Source organism: Cheilinus undulatus, linkage group 1 (assembly GCF_018320785.1).
Source record: "Cheilinus undulatus linkage group 1, ASM1832078v1, whole genome shotgun sequence".
NCBI lineage: Eukaryota > Metazoa > Chordata > Actinopteri > Labriformes > Labridae > Cheilinus > Cheilinus undulatus.
Genome location: NC_054865.1, coordinates 22,606,640 through 22,629,783, shown reverse-complemented (window position 1 = coordinate 22,629,783; position 23,144 = coordinate 22,606,640). Strand labels below are relative to the sequence as shown.

At 38.6% G+C, this 23,144-nt stretch overlaps 1 protein-coding gene across 1 annotated transcript in view; it reads left to right on the top strand.

Moving 5' to 3' along the window:
* Positions 1-18,621, top strand: part of slc7a10a (solute carrier family 7 member 10a) — a 64,658-nt gene extending 46,037 nt beyond the window's left edge. Inside the window, exons 4-11 of the mRNA XM_041791177.1 lie at positions 7,522-7,647; positions 9,722-9,875; positions 10,648-10,771; positions 11,622-11,725; positions 11,849-11,945; positions 13,091-13,240; positions 16,508-16,685; positions 16,772-18,621. Coding sequence (XP_041647111.1) covers positions 7,522-7,647; positions 9,722-9,875; positions 10,648-10,771; positions 11,622-11,725; positions 11,849-11,945; positions 13,091-13,240; positions 16,508-16,685; positions 16,772-16,872 — 1,034 coding nt within the window. The 3' untranslated portion in view covers positions 16,873-18,621. The remainder of the gene's footprint in view (positions 1-7,521; positions 7,648-9,721; positions 9,876-10,647; positions 10,772-11,621; positions 11,726-11,848; positions 11,946-13,090; positions 13,241-16,507; positions 16,686-16,771) is intronic.
* Positions 18,622-23,144: the final 4,523 nt, after the last annotated feature.

Sequence of the window (23,144 nt, the reverse complement as noted above, 5' to 3'; positions counted from 1 at the left end):
AATTACTTGTAGAAATAACCACTGTTGTCGTTGCCTCAATGATAATTGCATTTTTTCTTGGCTTTCCCCCTCTCCACTGTTATTTCACTATGTACACTCATTAATATCAAATAACTGATTGAAACTAAAAATCTTAGAAAAGTGAACTCTCTTACATCAGTTAAGGACTAACTACATGCAAAATCATCAAGTTTCTGTGATGTGTTTCTGTATTTTAAAGTTCAACTCATCACCACTCTGTTGATATGGAAGAGGTGGAGCTTTTTACATTCACTGCTGCCAGTGACCTTACGTCTAAAAGCAAAGTAGCATTTAGATTGAAAGACATCCTTAAATGCATGGAAAATTTGTCTAACTTAAAGCTAAACTCACAAGAAATGGATGAAGAGATCCTTCTTCACTGGATGATTTGAACCAAGAAATCATGCTGATTATTCTGCCGACATCTGGAGGGGTGAATTAGCTTCACTCCTGATCCAAACACACAGTCGCTTCTTAAGTTGTTAATAGAGATTTAAACAATGTAGTGTGCAGAGGAAGAGGTTCTGACAGGAAGTCGTTAAGCTGGAGCAGCTGGCTGCAACAGGATTACAGAGTAAGTTGTCATTCCCATCTTCAAAAGAAGGTTTCAGAGATTGTAACTTAATATTGGATAAGGAGCTCTCTGAAATGAGCAGGTGCAGACCAAACTTTTCAAAGTGAACAATAAAATGAGGAAATCTGGAGGACTTGTTGCCCATTAAAGTGTTCAATGTTTCAAGATTTTTTTTTCCAAAGGTGCAACTAAGGCTTTACCTGAATTTAACTTTTGGTCAGTTAGATTAGATTTGGCTTGTCAATATAATCTCTTTTCTGAAGCAATGAAGGAAGACATGTTTGGTTTTCAAAACTGAGCTGTTTTCACAAATGCGCTTTGGATATATAGAAAATTTCAGGCAGATTGTCCATGAGGTCTTCCAGACTTGCAGTAGTTGTTCACACATGCATCTCACAGCAGGAGCCTTTCCCTGTAGGTAAGAGGGCAGGGGAGGGTCTCAGAAGGGCAGCGTGGTGTATAAAGAACAACACAGAAACTATAATGAGAGTATTTGAAGTCTATAGCAACATTAGGAGTAGTTTTGACAGGTTCACTGCATGTAAAGAAGAGAGGAACCTACTAGCCAGCAGAAAACATCAGGAAGCATCATACATGTTTATACAGTCGTACATCGATCATACACCCACATCACCCCTCCCTCACAGTAGAGTTGAATTTCCTTGAATGTTTCCTGCTTTCTTCTCAAATCAGCTCCCCCTGACTCCACATGGGACTTGCAGGAAAAATTCTGGTTCAGGCTGGGCAAACACCAATGCATTGTTAGCAGGGCTGGACATTAACTTTTTTTGCTCACCAGCCACAGTGGCTAGTGGTTTTGCAAACTTACTAGCCACTCGGTATTTCCACTAGCCACAATTTTGATGTTGGAAACTATACAGAGGTACAAAGGGTATGATACAGTATGACACATATGCTCTACTTCTCCTGTCCTCTGCTCTATTCTCCTTTAAACTTTATGGGGGAAATGTCTTCATATGTGTGTCTAAAATTAATTAAAATATCTGTTTAAATAATAGATGACTTACATTTGGTGCATGAAGCTCACATTTGAAGAACATTAAACAACTGTACCGTCTGTTGTTTAATAATAGAAGCAAGATATAGATAGAGTATTACTCAAATAATATTCAGACACACTGCACACCTTGGCTCGCACGGGTGAGAGAGGCACACAGCTGGAGCACACACACACAAACACAAGGCGCTGAAGCGCTGATCCTCCGTGGAGAGAAAGGCGCTTTAAAGCAGAAGGAAAAAGTTCAGGTCTGAGTTTATCCTCCAACATTCTGAAACTTTTTCCCTAAACAGAAGCCTTCAGTCTAAATTTTCAACACGTCAGTGCGAGTGTGTGTCCGTATATGTGCGTGAGTGTCATGTTTATGTACGTCATACAGCCTGAAAGCCCTTGGCACTGCGTTAAAAGGCACGAATGGATGACGACACCAGCCACTTTTCAGTTGTTTGGGGGGAAATTTGAGGCTTGTATGTGCCAAAACGCCCATCTGTGACAAGCCTAAATCATAAGGGCTAACTGACAAGCACTTTCAGAGTGAAGCAGAAGTTGTGACACTGATAAATTCAACCCGCCATCGTGCCTAGTTAGAGTCATGCCGCTTCCGGCCACGGCCAAAATCCACCTGCATGTGGCTTGTTGGCGGGTGTAAATGTCAAGCCCTGATTGTTAGTGTAAAAGCTGAGGGCTGTTTAGTGCAAGTGTGAAACCAGTATGGTTTCATACTTGCTGTTTTGTAGGTGCACCTACAAAAACAGAATATCATGAAAAAGTTCACTTTCCTGTGACTTAATTTCGAAAAGTGAAGCTTCCAAGGGTATTTTTTGTTTTAGTGTTGATGATTACGGCATACAGCTCACACAAATCAAAAAGGTACGATCTCATAGATTAGAACATCACAAAACATCAGTCCAAAAAATAATTTATAATACAGAAATGTTAACCCTCTGGAAAATTATGCTTATTCATGCACTCAGTAATTGGTTTGAGCCCCTTTTTGCACAAATTACAGCATCTTTGTGACATGGCATGGAGCCAGTCTGTGGCACTGCTGGGGTGTTATGAAGCCCAGCTTTCTCTCCTTCAGCTCGTCTTTATTATTGAGTCTGGTGTCTCTCATCATCCTCTTGACTTTTCTCCAGAGATTCTCTATGGGATTCAGGTCAGACTGGTTGACCAGCCAATCAAACACATTAACAACATTGTCAGCAAACCAGTTTCTGGTCGTTTTGGCTTATCTGTGGGAGGGGCCAAGTTCTGCTGGAAAAGGAAATCAGTATCTCCATAAAGCTTCTCAGCAGATAGAAACATGGAGGGCTCTAAACTCATCTGATAGAAGTACACCGCATTCCACATTATTATGCAAATGATATTTTTCTCTGATTTTCCTAAATATTAATGCAAATGACAGAATATTTTTCAAGTCATCAGCCATTAGAGCATAATTCAAATGTTTTTGAACAAACTTCATAATGACAAAAATTATTTTTAAAATATAAAAACCTCAAAATGCACTGTTCCACATTATTAAGCACAACAGCTTTTTAAAACATTTTATAGGTTGTAAAGAACTGAAAATGGTCATTTGTAGAAATTGCAGCATCAGGGGGTCATATTTACTGAAATCAAAGCTATTTCAATCAAAAACATCTTAACAGGACAAGTTCCATGTTAACATAGGAGCCCTTCTTTGATATCACCTTCACTATTCTTGCATCCATTGAATTTGTGAGTTTTTGGAGAGTTTCTGCTGGAATTTTTTTTGCAGGATGTCAGAATATCCTCCCAGAGCTGCTGTTTTGATGTGAACTGCCTCCCACCCTCATAGATCTTTAGCTTGAGGATGCTCCAAAGGTTCTCAGTAGGGTTGAGGTCAGGGGAGGATGGGGGCCACACCATGAGTTTCTCTCTTTTTATGCCCATAGCAGCCAATGACACAGAGCTATTCTTTGCAGCATGAGATGGAGCATTGTCGTGCTTGAAGAAAATTTTGCTACAGAAGGCACAATTCTTTTTTTGTACCATGGAAGAAAGTGGTCAGTCAGAAACTCTATATACTTTGCCGAGGTCATTTTCACACCTTCAGGGACCCTAAAGGGGCCTATCCCTCTCTCCTCATGATTCCGGCCCAAACATGACTCTGCCACCTCCTTGTTGACGTCCTGGCCTCATTGGGACATGGTGGCCATCCACCAACCATCCACTACTCCTCCATCTGGACCATCCAGGGTTGCACGGCACTCATCAGTCAACAAGACTGTTTGAAAATGAGTCTTCATGTATTTCTGGGCCCACCGCATCCGTTTCTGCTTGTGAGCACTGGTTAGGGGTGGCTGAATAGTAGGTTTATACACGACTGCAAGCCTGTGGAGGATCCTACACCTTGAGGTTGGTGGGACTCCAGAGGCACCAGCGGCTTCAAATACCTGTTTGCTGCTTTGTAATGGCATTTTAGCATCTGCTCTCTTAACCTGATGTATTTGTCCATCAGAAACCTTCCTCATTATGTCTTTATCTGCACAAACCCATCTGTGCTCTGAATCAGCCACAAATTTCTTCACAGTACGATGATCATGCTTAATTTTTCCTGAAATATCGAATGTTTTCATTCCTTGTCCAAGGCATTACACTATTTGACACTTTTCAGCAGCAGAGAGATCCTTTTTCTTTCCCATATTGCTGAAACCTGTGGCCTGCTTAATAATGTGGAACATGTGGAAAAGTGCATTTTGAGGTTTTTATTTTTTAAAAAATAATAGTTATCATTATGAAGTTTGTTCAAAAACATTTGAATTATACTCTAACTGCTGATGACTTGAAAAATATTACGACTGTCATTTGCATTGATATTTAGAAAACCAGAGAAAAACGTCATTTGCATAATAATGTGGAACGCGGTGTATGACAGCGTTGACTCTGGACTTGATAAAGACCAGTGGACCAACAGCAGCAGATCACATGGTTCCCCAAACCATCACTGACTGTGGAGACTGAAAAAACGGACTTCAAGCATCTTGGATTCTGCATTTCTATGATCTTCTTTCAGACTCTGGGACCTTGATTTCCAAATGAAATTCAGAATTTACTTTTATCTGAAGACAGGACCTTGGACAATTGAGTGACGCCCTTAGTCCAGGCAACATCTGTGGTTCAGGAGTGGCTCAGCACCTGAAACATGACACTTGTAGTCTGTGTTTGTGTGGTGGCTCTTGCTCCACTGATTCCAGCCTCAGTCTGCTCTTTGTGAAGCTCCCCCAAGTTCTTGAATCTGCTTTGATTAACAATCCTCCAACGGCTCAGCTCATCTTTGTTGCTTGTGCACCTTTTTTTACCACACTTTTTCCTTCCAGACAACTTTCCTTGAATATGTTTTGATACAGTGATTGAGAACAGCCTGCCCTTCCAGCAGTGAGCCAATATTCTGGTATTTTAAGATAGTAGGTTTTTGATTTTTGTAAGCTATAATCATCAACATTTGCAAAAAAAAAGTCTGGAAATATTTCACTTGTGTGAGATGAATCTAGAAAATATGGAAAAAACAACTTTCTGAAATAAATCATAGTAAGAAAAAAATGAACTTTTATGTGATAGTCTAATTTTTGGAGTGCACCTGTATGTATATTTCTTATTTTTCATTGTGTCTGACTTTTTTTAAATTCTGCCTTCATTCATGTTTCAATTTTTTATGCAAACAGAAGAACGGATGTCAAAGCATCATTGTTAATAGAAGTGATTTTTTTCTGAGGGGAGGTTTGAAGCATAAAAACATCATGAATCATCATGAATCATAGAGCACATGTTGGATATTGTTCACTGTAAATGTCATTCATCCCACCGCAGCATACCGTATATAGCCCACACTTTAATCATAGCAGTGTGCTAATGGCTTCACTGCTCTGCCAATTCTGTTGCTGCATGCATGCTGCAGCATGGTGAGTCAAACCTGAAATCTGTAGACCTGATATCTATAGGCAGCCTCCTATACTAGTAAGCTCTGAACCTTTCTTTTCCTTGAAGGCGAAGTTATTTATGCCGCTACCCACTCCCTGCTGAGCTGTTTGTGTTATTTTCACGTGAATAGCTGTGATGGTGCATTGTTTTTCAGAGTCAGATTTCTAGTATTTTGCGTAAAGGTTTCTAAATGGTGAGAAAAGAAGGTAAAACTAAAGGATTTCTTTCCTGACTTGCATGTCTTGCTGTGTTTACCTCCCACTTGTGAGCTTGCTCTTGAGTTAGAGAGCCACTTACACTCACTCTGATTGGCTCACTTGGAGTCGGCCCAGCTCTTGTTATGGTGGCACTCACAAGCCAAAATAAATGAGGGTCAGAGAGAAAGTCATTGGAGCGTGCACGCACAAATACTTTATTATAGTAGGAAACAGGAAGTACCCGGACTTGTTTAAACAGGAAAGAAGATCCTTTGATTTGGCTGTGGTGTGCTGGTGGGAGGAATATGTGATATCAGATACGAAAGAGTCAGCAGAAAATATTAAGTCTTTTTAAAAATATTTTTTATCAGGTATTTTAGAGTGATAAAGTCTCTATTACTTTAATGATTAATTGTAATGGAAAGTTACAGAGTTGAAAAAGCAAATGAAATACAGAGCTTCAGTGACATGTTGCAACATTTTAAAAAGTAGGTGGAGCTGATGAGAAGCCTCACTTCTCATGTGGTTGAATTAACTGCAAGTCATTAAATTTCTGAACGTATTTGCAGTGCCCTCAGAAAGTATTCAGACCCCCTTCACTTTTTTACAATTTTGTTATGTTGCAGTCTGATGCTACAGATGAAAAAAACGTTTTTATTCTCATTAATCTACACTCGGTAAATAACACTCATGACAAAAACAGAATTTAGCATATCTTTTGCAAATCCATTAACATTAAAAAACTGAAATATCACATCAACATAAGTGTTTAGACCTCTTACTCAGTACTTAGTTGAAGCACTTTTGGCAGCAATTACAGCTTCAAGTCTTTTTGAATATGACACAACAAGCTTTGCACCCCTGTATTAGGGGATTTTCTGCCATTCTTCTTTTCAAATCCTGTTGAGCTCAGTTGGGTTGTTGGGACCATCATTGGATAGCCATTTTCAGGTCTTCCAGAGATGTTGGTTAGGGTTCAGGTCAGGGCTCTGGCCTGGGCCACACTACATCATTCACAGAGTTGTCCCTAAGCTACGACAGTGTTGTCTTGGCTGTGTGCTGAGGGTCATCTATCATTTATTAGATGATTCTTGGTTTATATCACTAAGCCTTAGTCTGAGTGCAAACAAGTTATTTTTAAGGTCAAAACTGAGAAATTTCTAAATTTGTCATATTGGAAATATTAGCGCTAACCTAATTCAGAGTGCTGGAGTCTCAGAGGACAAACAACAATCTAATCCCTTTACTGAACCAACACGGCCTGAGGAGGTTTTTGGAGATGTGCTTCTTTCTATATCATTGAATCAGCACTGCCTGTACTCAAACTGGACAGGGTTGTTAAACAGGGAGGCAGATAACTGAGGACCCATTGTGCAGCGTCACTGACAGGATGAACCAGCGCATCATGAATTCAGCTCACAAGATCATAGAAAAGCCACAGCACCCTTTTTGGACTGAATATGTACTTTTATAAGATGTAGTTGCTAAACAAGCTCTGAGTTCAGATTTGAATCTGTGCTTACTTTACCTGTGTTCTAGTTTACTGCAGAGATTCTGTGATCATTCACCTGTGAGGCTTTTGTCGTGTTTGTTTAGTGGTTTTTAAATGTCCATTTTTCATGTTTTAATTAACTTACATGTTGTTTTTATGCTTTTGTGAAAAAAAATTCTGATAAAAATGACTATTTCATCAATCATGTGAGTAATGTATGTATATGATATAAGCAGAGGTGATTAATTTCATGTATTTTTTGTTCTTACAGTGTTCCTGACCTGGGTGAACTGCTCAAGTGTGCGCTGGGCCACCAGGATACAAGATGTTTTCACTGTAGGAAAACTTCTGGCTTTGTTTCTCATCATTGTGGTTGGACTTGTCCAGATCTGTAGAGGTAAACACAGACACAGATACACACAGATGCATACATACATGCTACAGTGTGGTACAAGGTCAGACAACACAATGCATTTAAAAAAAATTACAAACATTTGTTAAACATTTATAGTTGTTTTAATCAATCCAGTCATGAGGACTGTTTGTCATGAATATAATTATGAAACAGTCAGTTAAGAAACCCTGCAGAGTGTTACCAAAGAAACAGTTTTGTTCATTAGAATATTTATAAAAATGATGTTTGAGTTTTGCGGGCATGGTGACCCAGTAAGATAAAGCATTAACTGTAAAATCCTGTTTGTGAACAAAGCCTGTGTAGCCTTAAGGTTGTTGAGATTTCAGGGTAAGGAGTCTTTAAAGATTATTCAAGAGCTGATATCAGGATGAGCAAAAAACATTGATGCATGCATGCAACTAGAAAAGCACTCGGAGAGCGCAGACCTCCGCCATTAGCCTTATCTCCCAATAGAGAAGAATCCTTTTAAAAAATTCCTGGATCCAGATGGTGATCCAGATCACCCCCAAAATCTAATCAGTTCTTCCTTATGCTATTTCTGACATTTCCTGAAACTTTCATCAAAATCTGTCCATAACATTTTGAGTTATGTTGCTAACAAACAAACAAATCTTGCGGATCACATAACCTCCTTGGCGGAGGTAATAATGTTAAATTGTTGTGTGTAAAATCATTAAAATTTACAAGGGGGCTATTGGGAATAAATGTGGATGAATTTGGGATAAAAATACTGCTGTTTGTGCTTACACATATGGCTCTTCCAGAAAATTTTAAAAGTCTGTTGCATGTGCAAAAAACATGGTTTTACAAACATAGAGTAAACTTGTGTGTTGTACATCCAAAAAGATGCATTTGTTATCTTTTAGTTTCTAATGGAACGAAGTGCTCATCTTTACGGATGGAAAGAAACCTTAGAGGAACTACCTTTTGCCATTAGGAGAGGTCATATCAGAATCAGAATCTGCTTTCTTTGCCAAGTATGCTATGCAACAAGGAATTTGACTCCCATTGTCACAAGTCTTAAGTCTGATCGTATGCAAATTGTGGTTCTCAGTGATGCAACTGTTGCCCACGACCAATGGGAGCCGGTGTTGTGCGTAACCACATTAATTCACTTCATTCTTTAACATATCCGCTCTTGAGTTAAGAGCATCTGCTCCAGTCAGATCTCTGTACCTGTGTGTTTGTGTGGCTTGTCTGTCAATTATTCCAGGCTGACATGACAGGACAGGAGCAGTAAACCGCCACTGGGATTTTCAAAGTAAAATGTCGATCAGTTTGTTTCCATGATGAGATGACTCTCGTTTTCATACAGTACTTTTATTCTGAAGTGTTTCTGGGATAGTTCCTCAGTTGTTACACTAATATGCAAAGTTGCTTAGGTGTTTAACTTTCCTTTCATTTCTGCTCGATGTAAATGATCATGAAAACATCAGATTATAAGAGATATTAACTCCAGTGCTATCTCCATCTCCTTCTACATCTTGTTCTCTGCTTAAACTTGGTTGTTGTGAATTTCCACCAGATGCATGATGGGAAATAATCTCAAAAAAGAATCGTATTCTAGTCCTGTAGTTAGTGACCTAGAGTCTTTGAAAATTCTTAGTCTGAGACTAGAAACTCAATGGCTTTTCGACTAATTGTCTTTAGATGTGAGAGGGTCTCGGGTGTCAATCTTTTTAGTCTTTTAAGAGTTTTAGCAAAGTCCTCTGGTGTAAGGCCAGCATTAGAGTCTGCGGTAAACTGAACAGAATGCCAGAGAGGCCAGCACTGGAGTTATGTGCTCATATTTACTCACTATGATCAGAACACGAGCTGCTGCCTTCATTACCATCTGCAGTCCTTAAAGACTCTTTTGGCAGAAGGACATTGTAGTGAAGTAGTCTAATCGAGAAGAGACAAGAGCATGAAAAAGGACTTCAGCATCCTTGAACAATAAAAATGATCTAATCTTAGCAACATTTCTGAGGTGAAAATCGGGTGATATCATAAAAGCACACATAATAAACACTTTGTCATCCTCTCATGAGTCACACCTTCCTCTCACCTTCTCCAGGTCACTATGACGCCCTGCAGCCCAGCACAGCCTTCGAGTTCAGTCAGGACCCTGAAGTGGGACAGATTGCACTGGCTTTCCTGCAGGCCTCCTTTGCCTACAGCGGCTGGAACTTCCTCAACTACGTCACAGAGGAGGTGGTGGAGCCACGCAAGTACGGCATGATAGTACACAGATTACTTTTGTATTTTAGCTGATACTTGTGTCTTTATGTCTGGTTGTATAGTTAATAGTTCTTTTAAATACAGGTGTCATGTCTCTGCTTAGTTTAAATTTAAACTACAGTACAAAAATGATTAAAGACATGTTCTGATATATTTAAGGCTGTATCAGAGGCAATTTTGATACAGCTTTGTATGCTTCTTAATTCCTAGTACTTACAAGGAAGTGTACTGTTGAGCAGAGTTGCCTTTTTTATTTTGAACTCTTAATTTGATAGTTTATGGAATGTATTATAGTCTTAAAAATGTCTACTGCTGCAGTGTTCACAAAATACCAGATTTTTAAGCTTTGATATGAATTAAGTCAAGATCAAACAAGAATAATACTCTTTCTGTACAACAACAATACAAATGCAAGTGCATGCACGATTTTTGGTATACTCTTGATTGACCAAAAATGATGGGAATCTTTTGTATATTTTCAAATCATTCAAATTGCACAAATATGTTTACAAGGCTTGAGTAAAATGTTTTTCTTTCTCTTCAGCTCAAGGCAGCTTGTGATTAAATAAAACATGATTGAAGATCTCTTATTTTTTTAAATACTTTTTGTTCTGTTGCTCATCAGAAAACTAGATTAATTTTATTCACACTGAAGATGATCAAAACTTAATATTGACACTCTATTTAAACCTCCATAAACACAATTTATAACCCACATTTGAGCTTTTCTCACCTATTATAATCATATCTCTGTTTTAAAAGGAACCTGCCGCGTGCCATCTACATTTCCATCCCACTAGTGACCCTCGTCTACACGATGACCAACATCGCCTACTTCTCCTCCATGACTCCTGAGGAGCTGCTGGCCTCCAACGCCGTGGCAGTGGTGAGCAGCTCTCCATCTCCATAAATCAGTATTTTTAATATACAGTGTTTAACAAACTTAGTAGATCACCTGTCATATTTGTCTCAAAGACCATCCAGCATCATGTAGGGCTTTAATGCGGACTCTTTCATTTGCAGTGAGCTCTCCACGTTTTTACCATTTTGAACAGGAATGAGGGATTTCAAACTGAATGCACCCAAATTTGAGCCGGCTCACTGGGCTTCTCTGAGAAGTCAGAAATTAATCAAGCATAACATTCAACCACTAAAACATTTTTTTCTGTTCAGGGATGCAAGTAAATAACTATAATTTGACATATTAATCAAGAAATAATAATGTGCTTTACTATTTTTTCAGGGTTTTTTTTTGTAAATCAGTAAATTTGAAAATTCATGGATAACAATAATAATTATATTTTAGCATTAAAAATCTAATTTTGGTTAAAGAGCTTCTACATATTGGTGTATTAACCATTGCAGAAACATAAAAAATGATTTTGGTAATTACCAATGCTGATAATTTAGGGCAGCTGTGGCATAAACCTTATTTTGGTTAGGGTTAGAGTGGTCTAATAAATTTGTTAAGCACTGTACGTAGGAGCATTAAGCTGTTAATATTCCATGTCTTGGAAATTGGATTATGATATTTTGATAGAAAAATTTTGCCTAAGAGAATTAAAAAATAGTACAGTAGCCCCTTAAACACTCTATTTGAACGTATCCAGTGTTTGATTTAGCTGTGCAGGGTAAAAATAATTTATTTAAAGCATTACTTCTAAGAATGGATCAATGAAGACGTTTACAACTAAGGAAGTCAATAATTTGATCAATCAGATGATTTGTTGTTGTAGACATTCGGTGAGAAACTGCTGGGTATGTTCTCCTGGGTGATGCCGATCTCTGTCGCTCTGTCCACCTTTGGAGGAATCAACGGATATCTCTTCACCTCCTCCAGGTAGAGCACACCTTTTTCTCCACAACACGTCTAAATGGATCTGAAGTGTCTAGAGTAACAGTCAAATAAAGAGTCAAATGAAATTAATGAAACACTTTTACAAGTGTGTGTGTCTTTCTGCAGATTGTGTTTCTCTGGAGCTAGAGAGGGTCACCTGCCCTACCTGCTGGCTATGATCCATCTCAAGAACTGCACTCCAATCCCAGCCCTGTTGGTCTGCGTGAGTATTGCACATATAAATTATTTCTGTAATGTAAAGCAGCAACCTCAGTTTTGATAAATGAAGCAAATGTGGAAGTGCAAAAAACCTCCAGTTCCTTAGGTGACCACCTAAGGCTGAAAAAAGACAAGGAATCCTCATTTGGTACAAGTTAAATGTCAGATTTTTTACTGTAGAAATGATTACAGCATGGTACAAAAAACAATCTCTGTAGTGTATTTTTTACACTGATATGTTTTGATCTGTTTTATATTTAGGCAGGGATTTTCATGAATATGCATATTTAGGGGTGTCACTGATTTGATAAGCAGGCAGACCTACTGTAGCTGTTTGCCAGGAGGATTTAAGCCCTCTTCATCTTCACCTCTTTTGTCTGTTTCTAGACTGACTGAAAGTTGGAAATCAGCAGTTTCAGTTTCCAGTATGGGGACCATCGTCATTCGGCTTCAAAAACGCCTCTTTAGAAACCAGTGGTGGAAGCCATTAAGAATATGTCCTTGTTGTATACAGTATGATGAAACTGAAGTGTTTTGAAGTCTCATAGTTTTCTTGGTGTGAAGGCCACTATAGTACCAACTTGTCAGCAAGCAAGCTAAGTACCAGCTGCAGATTTGGCTTTATTGCTCATTTTACTGGAGGTAGGATTATTATTTACAAAATTAACATCATGCGGTAGGGCGGATTATTTTAAACCATCTTAGGAGATCATAAAAAATCAGAAAGAAAATACTTAGAGGGCACATAAATCAGGTGAAAAGTAGACTCTTATTGCCCCTTCCTTTTTTAAATATCGCTCTGATCTGGCCATTGGCTTGCAGTGGGGTTAAACTAGCTCACCACAAGGATCACAGACCTTTTACTAAAACTTCCACAAACATAAATGCACCATGAGAGCCTTGTTCCTCTTATTAATTCATTCAATTGCACATATGTCCAATCTTCATTAATACAGAACAAGATAGGCCTGTCAGCTGTCAGTAGAAAAAAGCTGACGCTCCTGTCATTCCTCTGTAAAGTTTGTGTCTGTGTAAAGTAAAATGTAAACACACAGATGAAGAAAAGTAGCATAGTTCTCTATTTGTAAGTAATTGCTGTGTGGTTTTTACTAAGTTTGGCATGCATTTGATCTTTGCCCTCTCCCATAGTGCATTGCCACCATCATCATCTTATGCATCGGAGAGACACACAACCTGATAAACTACGTTTCATTTATCAACTACTTGTCCTATGGGGTAACCATCGCCGGCCTCCTCTACCTCCGCAAGAAGAGACCCAACCTGGCCAGACCCATCAAGGTACAGAAGCCTGACAACCATAGATCCACTGCAGTGACAACAAATTAGGAAATGTAATTGGCTCATGTAAAGGCTACAGCCTACAAGCAACACGTGTATTTGAGCAGTTCAAGTCTCTTAAATAGTAGCTGAAGATCTTCACTAGCTTGCTCATATAGATAAATTACTACTCAGCACTCACTTTAGGGATAAGGAGAATATAAAAAGAACAGGATTTAAGATTATGAAATTAAATCTTTTTATGGTAAAATCTTTTTATGGTCTAAAAAAATCTACAGAGCTTTAAACATCATCATCCACAGCCATAAAATTAACGGATATATACATAAAAAACTACTATTAACCCCGAGGGAAATTCAGGAACACATTTCTATGCTTCATTTTTCATCTTTGCTATCTGTCTTAAATGTTGGACCTGAGAAAGAAGAGTAAACAGAGCCATCAGTAGGATATTTATGGACAACTACAATGGGCATTAGTCCATAGAGACTGCATGAATGGCACGTTGGCACCCTCTGGTGTCAGTAAAGCAAAGTACATGCAATGAGTGTGATGTGGAATTTGACATTTCTTTATTAGTTCAAACATTATTTTATTAAGTTTTTGATCATTTTGTCTTTTGCATTTTTCTTTTGAATTATCTATTATCTCACCAGTTTACCTAGAAATGACGATTGCTTGAAAAAATGTTTATTTCATGCCCAAACAACCTCAGTATACAGAGCAGCACTAAGTTTAGACAGTATGAGCATATTTTTAAAATTGAATGCCATTTATTGTGCATAACATTCATGATGCATAACATCTTAAATGTAATATTTAAATGATGCCAGAGCATTTTATGTGCAGTAGTTCTCATGGAGCAATATCATTTCATAAACACTATTACACACATGTGGTAAACATTTGATTCTAATTGGACAGTTTGCAAAGCCAAGGTCTACTAACTCTTCAACAGATCATCATTATTTAGAGGAACAGACTGTGACTAAGAAGAGCAGATGGTTTCTAGGGATGTGGCTCTAATAATAGATTCTGGTGGGCTGACTATGATAAAGTCAATCTGCATCATGAAATCTGGTTAATTTGACTACAGCCTGTTTAATGTGGGTAAGGAGGAAAGGAGAGGCTAGGAGCAGTAATAAAAGGTGTAAAAAAAATAAATGCTACAGATGTGGAGTAGCCATTTCTGGCACAACTTTACCAACTTCCAAGGTGAAAGGATTCCTTCAAAAATAAACACTATAACAGAGAAACTGGAAAAATGGCACCTTAAAACCGACAAATAATTGAGCATGTTATGGGATACAGTAGTGGACATTCAAGTGGAAAAGAAGATGACTCCAACAGTAATGATGATGCAGAAAAATCCCATAAAGTGTGATGATTTTATGTAGATCTGTTCACTTTATGTCTTATTTCACTGTAAGTTAAAATGTTGAGTTTACAGTGAGTTTACAGTGATGTTAGCTGTGTTTTTAAAGGGTACAGAGGGACTGTTGGATACAGCTGTTACTGTAGATTTGAGCAGATTCTGGCTTAAGGGGGAGAAATAATCACATGTTAATCAATAGAATATTTCCAAAATTGATGTTTTGTAGCCTTGCCATTGACTGGTTACCAGCCCATGGTGTACCCTGCCTCTTGCCCAATGACAGCTGAGATGGGCTCCATGTTCAAATTAAAAAAACAAAAATACTGATCAAAGTCCCATAACAATGTGCAAAAAATATTGCAAGGTGTAGTAGTACCCAAAGGTCTTACAACACTGAAGACTCAGCTCAATGTCTTTACTATTTCTTGATACTTTAATTACAGTGTCTATTAAAGTGTCTTCAAACAGATTTCTAAAAAGTAATGATAATTAACATGTATTGTAAAATTAGTGATTGCACAAATATTCACTCCATTTAAAGTGAATGAACTAATTCAAGGTCCAGACAGTTGGTGCTAGTAGTCTCTCAGTTAGTGAAATGGGGATCATCTGAGTGCAGTGGATGTGTCTCAGGTGATTGTTCTATAAAGACACCTTTATCTGGAAGGTCCAGTCACTGGTTAATCAGTATTTCTGGCTACCATTACTCCATGGAGACAAAAGAACAATCCAATCAACTAAAAGAAAAGGATTGAGAAGGATAAGTCAGGAGATGTATAAAATTTCAAAGTCACTGAACATCCCCTGGAGTTCAGTTGAATCCATCATCTAGAAATGGAAAGAATATGTCACATGTGTAAATCTGCCTAGATCAGGCCGTGCTCACCAACTGAGTGACTGTGCAAAAGGAGAGGGGAGAGTGGCAAAGAGAAATCTGCTGATGAGGAAATGTATTATATTTCTACAAAAGTACACCAAAAGACACGTTGGGAGACTCCAGGGTCTAGTTGGAGAAAGTTCTTTGCTCTGATGAGACCAAAATGGTACTTTTGACTACAGACAAGATGCCATGTCAGGCAGACCCCAAACACTGCACATCACTGCAAAAACACCATCCTAATTGTAAAGCACAGTGGTGGTAGCATCATGCTGTGGGAATGCTTCTCGGCAGCTAGCTTGTACAAGTAGAGGGTAAAAGCCAAGACCTCTTTCCAAAAGAGAATTTGACTTCAAAAGGGCTGTTCACGCCGGATCCTTGTGTAACCTGACGCCTGAGCAGTTTTGCAAAGAAGAATGGAGTAAAATTGCAGTGTCCAGATGTGCAAGCCTTATTGAGACCATCCAATAAGACTCAATGTTGTGTTCGCAGCCAAAGGTGACTCTACTAAATACTGACTTAAGGGGGGGGTGAATATTTATGCAGTCGCTTATTATACATTACATATTGTTTATTAATTGACATTACGTAGTAGAAATCAGTTTTCACTTGACATTAAAGAGGTTTTATGAATTTTTTGTGGTCAAAAAGCCAAATTGTATTGCCCATGATTGATTTATAAAATCAATGACGGTAAAGACTTTTTTATTGACACTGTACATTTCTTTATTTTTTAAAAAAAATATTTTTGGGCCTTTATTAGATAGAGAGGACAGTGGATAGACTTGGAAACAGGGAAGAGAGTGGGGAGAGACATGCAGTAAAGGATTCAAACCCGGGCCGTCCGCATACATGGTGTGTGCCTCAAACCACTCAACCATCTGCACACCCGGCACCGTTCTTTGCTGATAGCAAATGAAAAGTCATTGTCAATAACTTCAGAATTAGTTTGGAGTGGAAGAATAAAAAAATCTCCAGGATTGTGTGTAATCATGTTTGTGTCTGTTCTGTGCAGGTAAACTTGTTAATCCCCATCAGCTATATGATATTCTGGGTAGTGCTGCTGTGCTTCAGTTTGTACTCTGAACCAGTGGTGTGTGGCCTGGGAATGGTCATCATGCTGACTGGAGTCCCAGTTTACTTTGTGGGCGTACGGTGGAAGGACAAACCCAAATGGGTCTACAGGATAGTAGGTAAATTGCAATTGTACAAAGCACAATAAACTCAATATCAGCAGTATGCCACAATGTAAGCCTGCTTGTTGTGTTTTGTGTTGCAGAAAAAGTCACATACATGGGCCAGAAGCTGTGTTATGTGGTATTTCCTCAGGAAGACCCTTCAGAGACTGAACCCCTCACTGCCTCCAAAGCCACTGATTGATCAGTGCAGCCAACCAGGAATTCCAGTTTTACATTAGCGTCTGTACTTCCATTTTGTGTAACTGATGTTCACATGGTTTGGTCAGTTTTTGAACAGTTAAGGGATAGTTTTGTCCATGTTCCTGCACAGTGTAAAAGAATCGGATGGTTCTAACTGGGCTGTCAGTTTGTTACGCCCTAAAGCTGTGCAATGTGATTTTATTATATTTGTTGGTTTGGTTGTACCGTCTTTTCATTGTTGTCATCTGTATGCAACGTTTTTTCATCTTCATCTCGTCTTCTGCTTACTCAAGGAATCTGTCTCGTTCTGCTCTGTTTCCAAGATATGCTTCTTTTATAATTTAACTAAATCCTTGAGCTAATGTGCCTTATGAAATGTATATGTTGGTAAAGTGTTTTTGTTTTTTGCGGGTATTTTGATGGCATGATAACTTTTATGAAGTCAATATGCAAGCAGACTCTGCAATTAGCAATACTTGTTTATTACTGCTGCTACTTTCAGCTGTTTCACTAATTACTCATATGTTGTTTACCTTTGTGGATGAATATCTCTGCACGTCTCTGCCTGGTTATGATATCTTTGTTTTCTCTAAAGTTTACACCCCTGTTCTGTCATTTTATTGTCATATCAAGACTCTCTTGACAAGCTGTAGGTGCCTTCCCGCTACTCTTACAGGGATTATCTACATGACACTCAACACCAGCAATATGCACAGCACAGGAGACACAGGAGGAGCTGTCATTTGGACAAAATATGGACTCTTAGAAATATATAAGCTGCATGATCATAAGGCATTGTCAGGAGGTTCTTCAGGTTGTAAATGTTCACATGTTTCTGGTCTTTTAAGTTTGGGAAATGTTCTCATCTTTGGGAGTGCCACTGTGAACTGTTTCAGAGTGCTTGACCTGCTACGACAGTAAATTTCTCATCTGATGTTATGTTCCACTAAGTATCATCACCAGGTTGTTGGATAACTTCTGAATCCAAACTGACAGACAGGTGGCTGGCAGTGGATGTTAACTTCTAAATAGGCTGTCTGTCACTGTATTAAAGTCCAAGTACCACTACAGTCACTAGCTGCCACCCTGTGGTACTACTGACATCATGTACTTGAATCTATTATAGTCCAATTGACTTACTATGGACTTTCTGTGCCTAATATATCAAAATGATTTTGTCAACTGGGCCATAATAATCATAAAGTTCCCAAACTATAATTGCTAAAAGGATTTTCTCAAGTTGTGGTACCTTATCAGAACATGATACATCACTGTGGTCAAGGAGATTTTCATGTTTACATGTATGTAGGTAAGCTTTCATAGCACTTGTCTAAGCTGTTTATGTTGTAACAGACCTTATGAGGTGTGGGCCAGTGGCTTTTTTAACATTAAGAAAACCAGCATGTTGGAGCTTCTATTCAACATTTTATCCTTCTCAAAGCCAGCAGGTTGTAGGAATTTCTCTGTTATCGTATCCACAAAAAGAAATGTACACTTTAAAACAGTATGTATGACTTTCTGCCATGTCCTGGGCTGTTGACACAGCTGAGATCTGTAAATACTATGTAAAGAAAAACAAACTGTTACAAGTGCACCAGACTCCTACAAAGACCACATTCCTCAGACATGTTACATACTGTACAATTGATGGGTGTACCTCTGTGTTTTGTAAAAGAGTGTGAAGTTGTAAAAGAATAACAATGTAATTGCTTATTAAATATAGCAACTTTAAGAAAAATCTTTTTGTTCATACAAGTTGGTGTTATGTCCTCAATCATGATGTCTCTTTCAGGTTTTAATGAGTACTTTTGTTGTTCTTTGAGTAATGAGTGAAAATGCTTTCATTCCAGGCATGGACTAGACCAGTGATTCTCAACTGGTCAAGCATCAGGACCCACCACAACTTCCTCAGGAACAAATCACAACACAGATTTCCCCTATCAAAACTGAATAATTTAAGAAAAATGGGGCAGTTTGCACTAAAGATGGAATTATGTGAAAAAACGGAGAGAGGCATGTCCTACAAAATAAAAGGACATTACATTTTGCCACATTTTATTTCCAAGCGCATACCTGGGACCCACTGAAAATAGACTCACAACCAACTTTTGGGTCTTGACCCACCAGTTGAGAACTAAGGTACTAGATAAGGCCGAAATTTACACTTTTATACAACCTGGTTAAAACAGTTTGTGTGGACATAGGATTAATGTTTTGACTTCATACAGAGCATGCTGACAAACAATGCATTTTTAAGGTCTACATGATCATTCCACTAAAGTACAGGCATAGTTGTTTTAAGAGCTTGCTTTAGAGATTTATCTTAATTCTATTACAACATAAATCCCTTGGCAGTATTAAGGATGTAGACTGCTTCTTTTTTAAGAAGACGCTTTGATATATATATATCAAACTTAAAACAAAAAGTAAGGCAATTTGTGTTTGGTACATTATTTCTTTGTTGTAACAATGCTTCTTGGTAATAAATCTTACACTGTTGGAAAGCCTGTTTATTACCCTTTTAAATGATGCCACATTTGTAAGGATCATGCATTTGTGGGATGAGCAGCAGAGCTGAGTATGTGGGTTGCACCCATGAAAAATGTGCCAAATCTCTGCCAATGCCAAACAGCTTATTTTGCTGTTGCTATTGACTCTTGTTTTGAGCTTCTGGTACCCCCAGGTGCTGCCAATTAGGTGCCTGATTGGCAGCACCTGTGAGCATGGGCCCTGCTACAGTGGTCAGTAGATGTCTGCTTCAAGAATCGGCATGCCAAGTTTGGCTGATCTGGATAGGGCCCGTCGGTTGGGCAACTTCAGGCTGGTGTTGCTCAAAACCAAGTGGCGGCATTGTTTGGAGTGAACCCTAGTACCATCTCCAAACTGAAGGCCAAGTTCCATATAACGGAATGTCAGAGACAGGCCGCGAAGTGGGTGTCCCAAGAAGACAACACCCCAAGAATACTGTTTTTTCACCCTGTCAGCAAGAACTCTATCCTCCTAGATGACAACACTCGCCCCCGCAGAGCAGGGTTTATCAGACTACTTCCAGAATTTTGGAGTGGAGAGGAGGGAATGGCCTGCCAGCAGTCCTGACCTTAACCCCATTGAACACTTGTTGGATCAGCTTGGGCGTGCTGTTCGTGCCAGAGTGACCAACACAACCACGTTGGCTGATTTGTGACTAATGCTGGTTAAAGAATGGGATGCCATCCCACAGCAGTGTGTGACCAGGCTGGTGACCAGCATGAGGAGGAGGAGCCAGGCTGTTGTGGCTGTGTATGGTTCTTCCACAAGCTACTGAGGCTCCTGTTTGTTAAATTAATAAATTGTTAAATTGTCAATATGTCTTGTTTCTTCAAACTTCAATCATCCAAACACCAAACAAGAGTCAATGGAGAATCAGCTGTTTGGCATTGGCAGAGAAGATTTGACGCATTTTTTTAGGGGTGCAACCCACATGCTCAACTCTGCTGCTCATCCCAAATGTGGCATCATTTAATAGGGTAATAAACAGGCTTTCCAACGGTATAAGATTTACTACCAAGAAGCATTGTTACAACAAAGAAATAATGTACCAAACACAAATTGCCTTAATTTTTGTTTTAAGTGTATATGTGTGTGTTAAATTGTGAAATTAATAGATGACTTAGGCACATAGAGATTATAGGCTGTAACAAGCACTCTGATTGACTGAGGACATAGGCAATCGAGCACAATGAATCAGCAGCATTAGGAGAATAGAGTTATTCAGATATCACAATTTGGCCAAAAAATGACTAAATCAATTATGCTATGAGGCTAACGATATGTTCCTTTTCATGACCTGGGATCTTGGAAAACAAATATCTGGAGGTCCAGCCTTCATTTTTCATTAAACGTTAATTGTCCCAGGTACCTGCATCACACCGCTTCCCCAGATGTGCATGACATTGCAGTGTGATCCGGATCTTTCCAGCAAAATGAATGGAGGTGCTGCTGGGGGTTTGCACCTTCATCATGACCTCAGATCATGACCATGCGTGGTACACTGCATCACAGTAGGCAAAAGATGCTTGGCCTCTGTTGAGCCTGGAGATTATAAATTGTTGTTTACATGTCTGTGGGCCCAAGGGTGAAAATTGAATTTGACAAACTAAAAGAAAAAATTACATATTTAGTGATGAAATGCCTCTCCCCCTTATTACCTACTGCAGCACGGAGCTGTTAGCTGTTAGCCCACATAAATCTACAGCCTATGGAGCTGTTAGCATGAATTTGAAGTTTTACGTTACTGCTAAAACTTAACTAGCAAAACACAGCTGTTAGCATAATAAATTTGCATTTTTTAAATACTGGGACTGCTAAAGGTTTGCTAACCTAACAGAGCTGTTAATGCCATAAATGAGACTAAAAGAGAATGACAGTAAACTTCAGCATATACTCCTGAATTCGTCTCCGTGTGGACGGGGCCATAGTTAAGGTCACTTTTCATAGATAGATACTTTTTTAATCCCAAGGGAATTAAGGATTAATGATTCAACAATAAGAAAGAGACTGGGCAAAAATGGTATCCATGAGAGAGATCCAAGGCTAAAACCACTACTGACCAAAAAGAACACAAAAGCTTCTCACATTTGCCAAAACACATCTCCTGATGATCCCCAAAACTTGGGGGACCTCTGTGGAAATGAAGGTTATGGAGTGGCCCTGTCAAAGTCCAGTCTTAACTCTGAATAAGATGCTGTTGCATGACCTTAAATACGCCATTCACACTTAAAAACCGACAATGTGGCTGAAGGAACAATTCTGCAAAGAAGAGTGGGCCAAAATTCCTCCACATCAATGTGAAAGACTCATTGCAAAGCCTGACTTGCAGCTGTTGCTGCTGAGGGTGGCTCAACAGGTTATTAGGTTCAAGGGGCAATTACTTTTCACGTAGGGTCAGGTAGACTTTGATGTTTTTTTCCCTTTATAAATTAATTATCATTTGAAAACTGCATTCTCTATTTACTCAGGTTGGCTAAAACGTGTTTGATGATCAGAAACATTTAAGTGTGACAAACGTGCAAAAAAAATAAGAAACCAGGAAAGGGGTGAATACTGTTTCACAGCACAGTAAATCTCTGACATAGTAAAAACCCACAAAAAATAAAGACCTTAAGTTTTATTAATTGCAGGCACAGGAAAACAATATCTGATGAGAGGAAGGCTAGACAGAATTTTGATGAGCAAACACCAAAATATCCTGGTATTCTGACTTTCTGCTCAAAATGTACAAATATAGTTGCCAAAATATGAGAAATGCTTTTAAGTTTGTGGAACACAACGCTTTAAAACCGAACAGTGAGTACAGTGATACTTTCAGACAAACATTACTCATAATTAACCTGATACTCAGATCCAGTATACCCCTGTTTTCTCTCATAAAAAGTACAGTTATGTCTCAGAATCACACAATGTACATGGGAAGAAAGTAGAAAAGATGACAAATGGTTAAGATTATCACAAGGCTTTTGTCCAGCTGTTTATAGTAAACACAGGGTAAGAACAGAGGACCTTTTAATAGACTCAATTTTCTCATTAGAAGTTAATGTGACAGAAATAATACACATTAGGCCTTATGAAAAAAATCTCTGATGTTGACATTTTTCATAATTTGTTGGCGAAAAAATCTTGAAACAATTACTGGTACAAATTATCACTTAAGTTAACAGCTGAATAAACATGGATATGGTTATTTTAAAAGAAAGTTCACCTTCCTGGACTCCTCTGCCACAATAATCCCAGAGATTCCTGTTGCATTAGTGCACTATAAGTGCAGAGCAGTCAGCCATACCATTCACATGACACACCATACGACTATGTCCAAACACAGGGACACATGTAATCTCTTTAAACATGTAAACCACAAATTAGATCTGTGAAACTCCATATTTACAAAAGTGAGAGGGAACCATTAAGGCATTTTAACATACTGGCTTATACAAAGCAACTCAGGATGTACATTCTGTAGATATGTATTTTTTAACTGAACAATGGCTCAACTATTTTCATTTAAGTCAATTTAGGGAAATTTCAAATATTAATATCAAAGTACTTCGAAAAAAACATGAAATATGTAAAACAGAGCTATCGAATATGCATGTTTCATTAAGGAAGAACATCAGTGAGGATACATGGATCTCAAATGGCACATAACATGTAGCAGCCTTTATGACACACTTCTATAAGAAGGAAGCACATGAGGGAAGCATGGCACATTCAGCTTGGTAAGAGGAATAACAGCAGGAA